We start from the raw sequence: 14,535 nt of genomic DNA, 5'->3' as shown, positions 1-14,535 counted from the left end.
CCTTTCATGGTAGGTTTTTTCAGTCTTTTTTTTTTGTGGTGTACTATCAGACTCAGAATGTGACTCTTCTGTTCTGACCAGGTGTTTGACCCTGATACAGTTTAGAATTCCCAGGCCTCATTATAAAACTGTATAAATTACAGATGTTTTTCATGTTACTTATTGAAAATTAATAATTACTTATAATTTATGTCATAAAGGGAACCTTCTGATTGTGCATTCAGCCTATCTTTAAAGTGCTTATTTTCACACTGTAATTACCCTTGAGTAATTGGAAATGGTGGAGGTAAGTGTTGACTTATAGGTTGCTCACAATATGACTACAGTGTATCTTCGTGTTTGGATGCTGTGTGGCTCTGCCCAACTTTAAGCCTGACTTTCCTAAACTAAGTAGTACTGGCTTTACTCTGACCAAAAGGAGTTCTTTAAGTGGATTTAAATGAGATCCTTTATATATAGATTTCCACTTTTGCATTAATCTAAGCTTATGGTTTAACAAGTTAAGAATCTCTCATTACTATTTGCTTTTCTCTTCTTGTAGAAAGGCATATTAGTTTTTTACTTGAACTCTTTCACAATGAGCTGAACAATCTTAGTAGAAGTAGCTAAGCATATTCTGCTTATAATTTACCTTCAGATCAGAGGGAATACCTATCTTCAATAAACACTCGTCAGTAAACAGCAAGTGACACTACCCCTCGGTGCCTCGGAGGCTCTCTGCTGTTTCCCTGTCTGTTCTGTCAGGGCTCCATCCTTCCAGCCTCCATACTATGATTAAGACGTTTTCTTGCCTGTCTTGGTGCTGTCTGGTAGAGGACAATTTGGTGTATGCTATTCTTAACCTCTTTTTGGTCCTTATCCTCTGGTTCCCTCCTACATTACATACAGTGTGTATCTAATTGCTTTTTTTCCCCCCATGTTTTCTTTTCAGCTCTTTGCCTTCCCACCTAAACATCAGTTATGAGGACTTTTTCTCTGCCCTTCGTCAATATGCAGCCTGTGAACAGCGTCTGGGAAAGTAGTGGTCATAGGTTGCATAATTTGATTTTAGGCTTATGGAGGAAAGGACCCAAGTGACTCTGATGTTTACAAAGCACCCTGTACACACCTAGTTCATAATCCTCATAATTTATCAGCAAATACAAAAAAGTGTCTTACTTGAGATTGAGTGTGTGTGTGTGTGTGCGCGCGCGCGTGTGCACGTGCACATATGTGCACGTTTGTATGTGTGGAAATAAACTTATAAATGGGGATGTATTGGAGAAGGAAATACATAGACCTACGACTTTGAGCAGATAGCAGCGATGTTTTAGGAACTGGAATGTCACACTTAATGTCTTCAGCCCCAGCTACTTCCCTGTTTTTGTGGGGAGAAGAGGGCCTGATAGAACTTTTCAGGTTGTGTTTGATGGGAGGGGAATAATTTTTGTTCAATCCTTCTTAGTGACCAAACTTTAATTTTTAAGAATAATATATTGACTTACTGAATTGAAGCATTCTGAGTTTAAAGGAGCTCCAGAGGCATGGAGTTCCGTGTTGCTCATGTGTTAAAAGCTTGCTCACCTTCAGAGAGAGCAGAGGGAATACCTATCTTCATATATCCGTCCATTTTCATCTCTGTTATAGTCAAACAGTGTGACTTGAGAGTGTTGCTCTGATGTCTGTATTCTGGGTTACGAAGATTATTTGAAAAATAACTCTTACTGCATTGAAATACAGACCTTAAAAAATTTAAATATTGGATTAGGCAGTCAAAAAAAGCAAACAAGCATAAAAGGTGAATATGTTGTAATCTTAAAAGTAAAGATGGAGAACTCATTTTAAAAGGAAAGAAAGTTTTGATTTCCTTTTTTGTTTAATGGGCAGCATGCTGTATTATACCCAAAGTTGATTTAAAAAATATTTTCATCAACTATTTTTATTTAAAATAAACATTTGAGGTAAGTTACTAAGGCAGCTTTTTTCCTCAAAAGTAACCTGTTACTCTTTGGAATAGCACATTTTAGGGCCGTGGTTAATACCTGAGACTTTTACTCAGTAAGTCCTGATGATTACTGTGTGTAAAAGGATTGAAGGCCTCTGTGGGGAATAAAATATTACCAAAGTCTATAAAAATAAATTTTACATATTCTCTTTTATGACAGAGAGCAGCGCTGGTTCTGTTATTTTTTAAATGAATAATTGATTTCTTGATAGGTGTCTTAATATTTCTTCCCTCACTGCTGATTCTTAGATATAAACCATTCTTTATATTTGATAGACTATTTTCAGAAAACCCTTATCAACAAGTGTATAATAGTTATCTAAAACCATACATTTAGAATGGAACAGTTTAATACTAGATCTCAGAAGTTTGAAAAATAGCAAAGAAGACTGGATTTGAAAAGCATGGTCTACAATTCCTTGTCAAATTCTGAAGCTATGAAGGATAAATGTTTCAACGTTGGAATATGAAACCCCATTTATGATTTTTAAAATACACTTGAAATAAAAATGATTAAACTAAATTTTGGTCCAGTGACATTACTTTGCACTGCATCGTCCATTATACATTGTGTAAGAGTTTGTTTTTGTTTTAATTTATTACTGAGAGTTTTGTGTGAAGCTACAGTATATCTAATCAGAGAATTTGTTTCCTTATACTGTGATTATGTTATATTGAGGCATTTCTAGTGCAGCTTGAGACTGAATTTATACCTTTTATAAACATGATAGGTATAAATGTCTTATAAACATTCTGGAGTATGTATAGCTTTAATGAATGAAATTTAATGGACCTGATAAAAATGAAGGGATTTAATCTTTGTTAAAGTGAAGTTAGTCAAATATATTACCTACTGAAATATAGCCCAAGCCACTAAAGGTTTAATATTTGCATTTTTGTACTTTTATTTTCTCATTCCATTCATAAGTATATACTTGAAAGTACATCTGTAGACTGTGACTTGGGTTTCTTGAAGTTCTAGGAAGAGACCCTTACCACAAACTACTAGGATTCTGATTTCAATTATAGGCATTCCAGAACCTTCTCTTTATGAGTTCATCTGCTAGTACAGTCTCCACAGCTTGAATGCTATTGGTTGTTCTGTACTTCCTGCCAAAATCATCACAAGCTGTACATCATCAAGGCTCCCTTTGCACTCCCAAGAAAAACTGATAATTTTAAACAAAGGTATGTGTCTTTATTTGTATTGGAAAATACTATCTTTAAATTGTTTCTTCTTGACACTCTCCACAATGGAAATATTATACCAAATTAAACCTATTTTATGGATGGCAGCTTGGAGCATGGCAGGAAGTTGGAGGATTTGAATTCCATTCCCAGTTCTCATTGTGTTTTGTTTCTTAAAACTATAATAATTGGTTGCTGTTACAAAGTTTAAAAGGTGGTTTTAATGTGAATTGCAAATTCTGGTATATTGTGACTGACACTTAAGAATGCCTGTCTTTGAGAGGAAGGTGTTGTAATATTAATGAACAGTGCCAAATACACTGTGCATATCTACAATTTAATCTTTGAATGTATATTACTGGATTAGCTCCCTCTTCTGTGTGATGGTACCATGCATAGAGTCAATCAGATCCTTGTGATGTTTTGTATGGACTTTGACAGCATGTAAATAATGTGTAAAGCAAGTTTTTATGATTAAGGAATCAAATTTATTGAATTTTATTATTGAAAGTTGAAACTTAACATGTATGAACAAAAATCAATAAAAGAATATACTCTTTTCATGGACCTATAGTATTATGTGAATGCTACATTTGTTCTGACACTTAGAGGCTGCAAAAATGTAATAAGAAATGCATATGACTAGATAGCAATACTGTTTTTTTTTTTTAGATGGTATGCTCTTGATTGAAATAAATTATCACTTTTAGCAGGTTAAACATATTCGAAATCTTATAATGTTACTTGCTTTTTGATAGATAATCGTGAAATAAATTCAACTTTGCCAAGTTGTCAAAATTCCACAGTAATTAAAACTTGAATTTTCACCGAATATGAAATTTCCAAATTAAAAACGTATATGCGTACCCTTTTAAAAAGGAATTTGATAGTTCTTGTGAAACGAGGAAATTTAAAGGTCAGAGTTACGATTTGTCTTATGCTGCATAGACTGTTCACCTCCTAACTTGAAGGTCTAATCATAAGACAGTTGGTTTTTTGTGCATAGTTTTTCTCTAAAAAGGTAAATAACTGGTTACTAGGGAACTGCCTTTAGCAAAAATTAGTGTAGTAAAGGTTCAGGACAGTTTGAAATAAAACCCAGGAAACAGGATTAATCTGAGCAGTTTGCCAAGGTCCTAACCGGTAGGACACGAACTATGATAAAATGGGTAGGAAAAGGTAGTGCAAAAGAATTCCTTAAGCTTTAAAAAATACACTTTCATTATAGGAAAAAGAGGATTCACAAAAACAAAGGAATGTAACCTTATTGATTACATTTTTGGTGATCGCCCAGAATTTTTTGTACTTATATTTTAAAAAATGTATTCTGTAACAGGTTAATAAAGAGATTTTTTTTTACCTATAAACTAGAAATTGAGAGTCTTGCTTTCTGTTTTGTATTTGATTATTGTGTCTGGATATAAATTACGTCAGCACATGAAAATAAAATGTTTTTTAAAATTATAGTCCACATTCAGTTATTCATGATGAATATTTAATGTTAGTCCAAATTCTTCAAATAATTTTATGCTCAGCTCTCCATCATCTAGTGATTTAGGGACTGTAAGTTAATTTTAGCATAACATATCCAGATGATTGCAACAAATAAAATTGAATGTACTCCGAGGCCAAACTATTCGCAGTGTCTACTATTGACTGTTTATATCCCCTTTCATTGGTATTAGTAATTTAAGTTGCTGTTATGAAGACAAGAAAAAATCTGGCTTGGAAAAGGCAATCCTGGGAAAAAAAATTCAGAATATGGATAAACACTAACAGCATAGTTCTGTATTTGTATAGAGTAATATTTCCATTCTGATAAAGATTTCTTTCAATTGGTATATCTTACGAATTTGGTTCTATGAATGCTTTATTTTAATGTGTATTTTTCAGTTTTAATTGTCAGTAACAGCTATACATAATAACTGTCTTTATTTATTTATTTATTTATTTAGAGATGTGCTGTCACTGTACTGCCCGGGCTAGGCTTGAACTCAGGCTCAAGTAATCCTCCCTCTTGCGGCTTCATGAGTAGCTGTGCTGACAGGTTGTGTGCCACCACACAACTCAGAGAGGAGGTATACTAGTGGTATCTAGTGGGATGAGGCCAAGGATGCTGCTAAACATGCTGCCATTCACAGGACAGCCCTTTCAACAAAGAATTAGCCTCAAATGTTAGTAGTGCCAAGTCTCAGAATATTTGGTCTAGTTTGATTTCTATAGTTTTGTCACTTAATTTGTGGGAGGTGGGGTGGTACAGGATGTTGCCTAAAATATCATATAGGTTAATTTTTTAAAACATCAGATTTATTTAGAATTCATTCTAGAGCCTAGAGAGAAATTATATGTGCATATTTTAATTGTATGAAATAATATATTAACATTTTCCCAAGCCGGGTGCGGTGGCTCAAGCCTGTAATCCCAGCACTTTGGGAGCCCGAGGCGGGTGGATCACGAGGTCAAGAGATCGAGACCATCCTGGTCAACATGGTGAAACCCCATCTCTACTAAAAATACAAAAAAAATTAGCTGGGCATGTTGGCGCGTGCCTGTAATCCGAGCTACTCAGGAGGCTGAGGCAGGTGAATTGCCTGAACCCAGGAGGCGGAGGTTGCGGTGAGTCGAGATCGCGCCATTGCACTCCAGCCTGGGTAACGAGTAAAACTCCGTCTCAAAAAAAAAAAAAAAAAAGATTTTCCCACTCATTAATTTTGTTCATTATGTTCACATTTATCTTTGACATTTGACCTACCAGTTTTCCAAAGTCTCTCAGTTTCTTGTCTTAATTTTACTAGAAAGAAAATGTAGTTTTAAGTTTATTAGCAAGAAAAGATAGTATGTCTTATCCATGTAAAAAGTTATGAGAAATCCCATGCTTAAAATTACCGATTGTATTTATAAACATTAAATTAGCAGTTTCTCCCATTCATTCTGTAGGTAATTGTAATTGTGATTTCCACAGTTTAATCACTTACATTGTTCTTAAAAATGATTTTTTTTTTTTTTTTTTGAGACAAGGTCTCACTCTGTCACCCAGGCTGCAGTGCAGTGGTGCAATCTCTTACCGTCAGGCACCCATCTCAGCCTACTGAGTAGCTGGGACCACAGGTGCACATCACCACACTTGGCTGTTTTTTTATTTTTGGAAGAGAAAGGGTCTTGCCATGTTGCCCAAGCTGGGCTTGAACTCTTGAGCTCAAGCAATCTGCCTGCCTCAGCTTTCCAAAGTGTTGGGATTGCAGGCATGAGCCACTGCACCTGGCCAAAAATGATCTCTAGAATGCATGTTTATAACACATCCAGGGCTTGTTTTTGAGGACACATCTTCAAGAATAATGACTAAATCACTGTTAAATTTTTTTGCCTGTTTTTAAATAATTCATTTGGTGGTCTTTTTTTTTAGCCTTCTGAAAGTGCAACATTGATTGAGGTGGTTTCAACCTTATGTGATTTCCAAAAATAAGTAATTAGAGTGTTCTTTATAAAAGGATTTTGCTTGCCCTGGAATAGGATGACTTTTCTAGGGGATAATTAGAGGGAAATAAACCTGCTTTGGTTCAGGTACCTATGAGATGTAAATGTATATGAGAAATTGTCCTTACAACTCTGTCATTGACTGGAGTGTTCAGTGCATACCAAATGTAAATAATCCAGGAGATTAATAGGAATGAACAGAAAATCTCCAGGCAAATGATTTCATTAAATATTAATTTATGAGTTAACTTGGAAACTGAAAGCTGTCTATACATAAGTATGGAGTATGGAGAATACCAAACTGGTTACACATCCAAACCCTATCAGATGTACTATAAGGTATCAGATGCCTATTAGATGTTAAGACCAGCTATAATGCTCATAGCATGTCACTTGGTGATGCCTTTAATTATTTTAAGGGAAAGAATCAGTTTCCCTACTGCCTACTCTTCAGAGTACTGGAAGAAAAAAGCAAAGTTAACAAAATGAGCCTGTGTGCGTCCAAATATGGACTTTTGTCAATTTAAAAGGAGAAATAAATACTACACATTAAACAGTACTACTTAGCTACTAAGCTGGTGATTATGTCCAAGAATTGTCTATTTTTAAAAAATCTAATGTCCAAAAAGGATGAACTTAGCTCTTGCTAGTTAGGCATGCTGCAAGGAAGCCTTCTCTAACTTGTGTCAGCATCATTTTTTTTTTTCCTACTCCCAAATTCCCTGCCCTGTGTGAGGGGAAAAAATGTTTATTCCTTTTACTCCTTATCACAAGTAATAAGTAAGTTTACTCCTATCACAAGCAATCTTCACATTGTACCTTTGATACCATTTCTTCCTCTTTTCAGGTTTTTTTTTTTTTCCTTTCTTGTTTCTGTGCTATATTCTCCCCTTTAGCTAAAGGCAGGTTCCAGTTTTTAACCTAATGCCTTGAGTCATTAGGTTACATCAAACTAAAAACCTTTTCCCTTCACTGTTAACTGTCCTGAGAACCTTTACCTGTTTCATTGTTTCCTCAAGATTCCTGATCCTCTTACCCTGCTTTCATGTTACTTATCACTTTCTAACATATATATGATTTACTTATTAAGCTTTTTTTAAATCGTACTTTAAGTTCTGGGGTACATATGCAGATCTTGCAGGATTGTTGCATAGGTACACACATGCCACGGTGTTTCGCTGTCTCCATCCCCCGTCATTTACATCAGCCATTTCTTCCAGTGTTATCCCTCCCCAACCTCACTGACCCTCGCTGCCCTTCCCCTAGCCCCCCAACTCCCAGCAGGCCCCAGTGTGTGATGTTCCCCTCCTTGTGTCCATGTGTTCTCATTGTTCAACACCCGCCTACAAGTGAGAACATGTGGTATTTGGTTTTCTGTTCTTGTATCAGTTTGCTGTAAATGATAGTTTCTGGATCCATCCATGTCCCCCTACAAAGGACATGAATTCATTGTTATTTTATGGCTGCATAGTATTCCATGGTGTACATGTGCCACATTTTCTTTGTCCTGTCTATCATTGATGGGCATTTGGGTTGGTTCTAGGTCTTTGCTATTGTTAAGCAGTGCCACAATGAACATACATATGCATGTGTCTTTATAATAAAATGATTTATAATTCTTTCGGTATATACCCAGTAATGGGATTGCTGGGTCAAATGGAATTTCTATTTCTAGATCCTTGAGGAATCGCCACACATGGATGGTACTGGTACCAAAACAGAGATACAGACCAACGGAACAGAGCAGTGGCCTCAGAGGCAACACCACACATCTACAACCATTTGATCTTTGACAAACCTGACAAAAACAAGCAATAGGGAAAGGATTCCCTGTTTAATAAATGGTGTTGGGAAAACTGACTAGCCATGTGCAGAAAACTGAAACTGGACCCCTTCCTTACACCTTACACTAAAATTAACTCCAGATGGATTAAAGATTTAAACCTAAGACCTAACACTATAAAAACCCTAGAAGAAAATCTAGGCAATACCATCCAGGACATAGGCATAGGCAAGGACTTCATGACTAAAACACCAAAAGCAATGGCAACAAAAGCCAAAATAGACAAATGGCATCTAGTTAAACTTAGGGATTTCAGCACAGCAAAAGAAACAATCATTAAAGTGAACCAGCAACCAACAGAATGGGAAAAAATATTTGCAATATACCCATCTGACAAAGGGCTAATAGCCAGAATCTACAAAGAACTAAAGCAGATTTACAAGAAAAAAACCCATTCAAAAGTGGGCAAAGGATATGAACAGACGTTTTTCAAAAGAAGACATTTATGAGGCCAAGAAACATGAAAATATGCTCATCATCACTGGTCATTAGAGAAATGTAAATCAAAACCACATTGAGTACCATCTCATACCAGTTAGAATGGCAATCATTAAAAAATCTGGAGATGAGATACTGGAGAGGATGTGGAGATAGGAACAATTTTACACTGTTGGTGGGAGTGTAAATTAGTTCAATCATTGTGAAAGCTTATTTTTTAATAGTCTGCCTCTTACTAGAATGTGAACTCAAACTCTTGGCAGGAATTTTTTAAAAAATTGATTTAATTGACAAATAAAACTTAGGTATATATATTGAATACAACATGATGTTTTGATATATGTATACATGTGGCTGGATTGAGCTAACATGCTTAACTCAGGTTTTCTTGTGATGAGAACACTTATAATCTATTCTCAGTGATTTTCAAGAATACAATACAATCTTATGAACTATAGTCACCATGTTATACAATAGATCTCTTAAACCTAATTGACCTGTCTAACTGAAATTTTGCATTCTTTAACCAATAGCTCCCTCACCACCTCTACCCACCACCCTGCACCCAGCCCCTAATAAGCACCATTCTACTCTACTTCTTATGAGTTCAACTGTTTTTAGATTCTACGTATAAGATCATTTGGTATTGGTCTTCCTCTGCTTTGCTGATTTCATGACATGATATCCTTTAGGTTCATCCATGTTGTTCCAAATATGAGGATTTTTGTCTTTTTAAAGGCAGAATGGTGTTGCATTATGTATATAGACCACATTTTCTTTATCTGTTCATTCATTGGACACTTAGGTTGATTCCATGTCTTGGCTATTGTGAATAATGTCACAATCAACATGGGAATGTATATGTCTCTGACATACTGACTTCATTTCCTTTGGATGAATACCCAGCAGTGGGATTGCTGGATCATGGTAGTTCTATTTCTAATTTTTTTTTTTTTTTTTTTTTTTTTTTTTGAGACACAGTCTCACTTTGTCTCTCAGGCTGGAGTGCAATGGTGTGATCTTGGCTCACTGCAACCTCCGCCTCCTGAGTTCAACAAGCAAGTATCCTGCCTCAGCGTCCCAAGTAGCTGGGATTACAGGCGCCCACCACCATGCCCAGCTAATTTGTAGAGATGGGGTTTTGCAGGCTGGTCTTGAACTCCTGATCTTAGGTGATCTGCCCGCCTTGGCCTCCCAACGTGCTGGGATTACAGGCATGAGCCACCATGCCCGGCCCTATTTTTAGTTTTAAAGAACCCTCAATGTTTTCTTTACTAATTTACCTTCCCTCAATAGTCTAAAAAAAGTTGTTTTCTTCACACCTCTCTCCCAACAATTTTTTTTTATGCTAACCATTCTAACAAGCGTGAAGTTATATCTCATTGTGGTAATTTGCATTTCCCTGATGACTGGTGATCTTGAGTATTTTTTGATGTACCTGTTGGCCATTTGTATGTCTTTTAAGAAATATCTATTCAGGTCCTTTGCCCACTTTAAAATCTAGTTATTTGTTTTCTTGATATTGAGATATTTGAGTTCTTTACATATTTGGGATATTAACCCTTTATCGGATACATGCTTTGCAGACATTTTCTCCCATTTTGTAGGTTGTCTCTTCACTCTTGATTCTATGGCTGTGCAGAAGGATTTTAGTTTGATGTAATCCTATTTGTTTTTGCTTTTGTTACCTATGCTTTTGGAATCATATATAAAAAATCATTGCCCAGACCAATGTTATGAAGAGCTTCCCTCATGTTTTTCTCTCAACAGTTTTACAGTTTCAGGTCTTATGTTTAAGTCTTCAATCCATTTTGAATTGATTTTTGTATATGGTGGGAGATGAGGTTCTAATATTGTACATGTGGATATCCAGTTTTCCCAGCACCATTCATTAAAGATTGTTCTTTCTTCATTGTATATCCTTGACATTTTGTCTGAAATTAACCAACCATAAATGTGTGGATTTATTTCTGGGCTCTCTGTTATGTTCCATTGGCCTATGTGTGTGTTTTTATGCTGGTACCATGCTGTTTTGATTAGTTTATAGTATATTCTGAAGTTGGGTAACTTTATGTCTCCAACTTTGTTCTTTTTGCTCAAAATTGCATTGTCTTTTCAGAGTCTTTGTGGTTCTATATGAATTTTAGGATTGTTTTTTTCTATTTCTGTGAAAAATGTCATTAGAATTTTCATAGAGATTGCACTGAATCTATATCACTGGGCAGTGTGGACATTTAAAAAATATTAATTCTTCCAATTCATTAACATGGGATACCTTTTTATTTGTGTTGTCTTCAATTTCTTTTATCAGTGTTTTATAGTTTTCACTTTACAGGTTTCTCACCTCTTTGGTTAAATTTATTCCTACTTGTTTTTTTGAGTATTGCAAATGGGATTTTTTTATTAGAATTTTGCATTGGTGTTCTTAAGTGAGAGATAAGTCTGAAGTTTTCTGTCCTTTGCAGTATAATTCAGGTTTGGAATCAATGTTATGTTTTCTTTATAAAAATTAATGGAAAGTATTTTTCTCTTTTAGAAGTATTTAAATAGCTTTGGTTCTTGATGATTTTGGTAGAATTCCTCTCCGAAATCATTTAGGACCGGTGCTAGTTAGGTTAGTTTTTGATTAGTTTTTACATTTCTAGATTTGCTTTATATCTTGTCAATTTGGTAATAGGTATTTTCTGAGGAAATACTTGTTTCATCTGAGTTTTAAAAATTATTTGGAAAGATGTATATTACATTTAGTATACATCTCTCATTTTTTTAAATATAGCATTTTTTCAAAGTCATTTTCCCCTATTTATTTCCAATTTTGTGTATTTGTGTTCTCCCAATCATCTGCCTCCTCTTGACTTTGATTAACTAGTGACCATTTATTTTGTTGATGAATGCTTTAAGAGTCAGATTATTTATTTATTCTGTTGTTTAATTTCTAAATAATTATTTGTACCTTATCTTTATTATTGCATTTCCTCTTTCAGCTTGATTACTATTTTTATAGCTTTTGAAGTGAGTATTGAATTCAGTGCATTAATTCTTTAATTTTTATTGATATATAATCTCTAAATTTTCCACTAATCACTGCTTTAATTTTATACTATACATTCCAATATGTGATGCTTTAAGTATGATTTTTAAAAAAGAAATTTGGTGATTCTTTTTTTTTTTTTTATTCTGACCTGAGTTGTTTGTTTAATGGAGAATTTTATTTTTTTTAATTTGCAGGGTGAAATGACATTTTTGGTTTTAAAAATATTTCTAACTTTTAGTTTTACTATATTGTGACCAAAGAATGTTGATTGTATTTTATTTTTGAATTTTTGTGACATAACATATACTAAATTTCTTTGAATGTTTCACATCGTTTGATGAAAAGATAAGATTCTTTGGTATCAGGGTATATTTTGCGTATATATATCTACATTATTAGTTATGTTTTTAGGTTTTTTTTATATACTTAGTGTGTACTTTTTTCACTTGACCTGTCTTGGACTGATAATGATCTATTAGTATATTTTTGTTTATTGCTTCTTGCATCTGTAGTTTCTGCTTTATCAAGGTGACTGCTATGTTATTTGGTACCTAGATATTCAAAATGATTATATCTTCATTATGGTTATAATACTATAAAGTATCTTTATTTGTTTTGTTTAATGCTTTAAGGCCTGAATTCTCCTTTATCAGATATAAAGCTTACAACCTTGCTTTACTTTTGTTTGCAATTGCCTACTCTACTTTTCCTATTCCTTTACTTTTTGGCCTTTTTTTTTGGAAACCAGGCAAATTGGTTTTAGGCCAGTCCACATTTATTGGTACCACTTACTGGTGAGTCTTTACAGCGCAGAGACTGTCAGCCTGAGACTTCCAAATTCATGTTAGAGCTGCTACTTGTTACAAATCTGTAGCAGTGCTAAATATTTTACTTTTGTAAACACATTTTGCAATACTGATGGTCTGTCTAACTGTCATTTTCTTTAATTTTATGAACAAGAAATATTTGCCAGCTTTATCAAAAGAATATGGCCACCCCAAGTTAATATTTTTAAAAATGGGCACAATTATTTAAAAGAAAATACGTTTTTGAGTAGGAATATTATGCTTTTATTATACAAGCAAGCTCAAATGGTCAGGCAGTACATTGATCAAGTCTGCTAGAACAGCATTCATTGGGAGAAAACTACCAAAGACAAAATAAGTAATATCTAGGGGATGTCATTGTCCATCCATCTAGAAAATGCATAGAGATTTTAGCAGGGATTGGTATTCTATTCAGAAAGAAGAATACTTAGATTTTTAGTCTTCTAAGCTGCATGACTAAGAAGGCAATGGCATCCTGCTGGTTGATCAGGGACCAGCGGGAACCTGACCCTTTCCTAATAGCTCAGGCTTTGTGGTTAGGAGGTGTGTATGAGGGGATGGAGGCTGGTTTTTTTCTCCCTTGCTGTAATCAGGGGGCCGCATCCAAGTGATGTGGCAATCTGGTAGTAGGATTCACCTGCCTCTTTCCTGGCATGACAAAGACACTGCAATCCAAGATTAGGGGTTAACTGAGAATGATTGCCTTAAGTGCTAGGCACAGTGAGTTTCTATGTAGCTTTGCAAATTCCAGTTCCCTCTCTGGGAAACTAGACTCAGGCAAGTTAACAATTAACATTCAATTTCTATTACAGAAACGTCATTATGTTAGTTAATTTTTTTTATCTCAGAAGCAATGTATGTTTGTATAAAGTCCCTGATATTTTTGATACGGTTTTCATCAATAGGTAATTGTGTCATTATATCAATCTGGTCAGTTGTGAGAAAGTTGTTTTTGATTTTGTGATTTAAATTTGGATGTTGTTACTATGGGAAAATGGAAAAATACAACTTCTTTTTAAAAAGTAGTAAGTGGCTTGGATATGAAGGTTGCTTCCCTTGAGGGGAAAACATGTTAGTGAAAATAATTTTCTGCACATGACATGCTTCTACAAAGTTGTTACACATAGTTTTTATTGTACTTCAGTTTTTCTAAGAAATGGCAGCAGGTAAAGCATTTTTAATATATTATTAAGGTATAAACTGAATCACAGTAAGAAATAAGACAAATAAACCTCAGTGCGGGTCTGGGATGGATGGATTTTTAACTTTTTTTTGTATATTTGAAAGTAAAATATAGGTAACTAAAAAAAGAGACATTGATTATACTCTTTCTATGTTTTATGCTTCCTAAATTTTCAATAATTTGTAATATCTTAGTAAAGGAATGCCTATAGTAAACTTCATATTGAAAAAGGCAGGATTCTGTATTTTATCTATGTGGTATATATTTTATTCTACTTACATAAAATTTATATACTTTTTGAATTTTAAGTATTTGATATGAATTTTGTATTTTTTTGGACAGAAACATAAAATGTGTTTGGTATTTTCATTGGCACTTCCTTTTTCCTTTTTTATTGCACCAATGCTTATGGTGGATGCTTGATGAATATTAGGTAAATAAATGACTGCAGTATGTCCTCCCTGAGGCAACCTTAATCCCTATTTGAATATGTCTGTTGGAATCAAATTTGTGATCTCACAGAAAGAATGAATACTTTGCAATTCAGCATGATCTGATGTGACC

General features: G+C 34.5%; 1 protein-coding gene across 3 annotated transcripts in view; it reads left to right on the top strand.

Annotated features, from left to right (window-relative positions):
- Positions 1–14,535, top strand: part of NUS1 (NUS1 dehydrodolichyl diphosphate synthase subunit) — a 155,131-nt gene that overhangs the window by 28,788 nt on the left and 111,808 nt on the right. The window contains exon 5 of one of the 3 annotated variants that reach the window (XM_003938623.4): positions 932–3,354. The exons of the other annotated variants lie outside the window; for them this stretch is intronic. Within the exon in view, the coding sequence (XP_003938672.1) occupies positions 932–1,022 (91 nt within the window). The 3' untranslated portion in view covers positions 1,023–3,354. Of the gene's footprint in view, positions 1–931; positions 3,355–14,535 lie in introns of those variants that run through there. 3 annotated transcript variants of the gene reach the window in all.

Source organism: Saimiri boliviensis, chromosome 4, assembly GCF_048565385.1.
Source record: "Saimiri boliviensis isolate mSaiBol1 chromosome 4, mSaiBol1.pri, whole genome shotgun sequence".
NCBI classification, from domain to species: Eukaryota; Metazoa; Chordata; class Mammalia; order Primates; family Cebidae; genus Saimiri; species Saimiri boliviensis.
The sequence above is the reverse complement of the archived record's forward strand: the minus strand, read 5'-3'. Positions and strand labels throughout refer to the sequence as shown.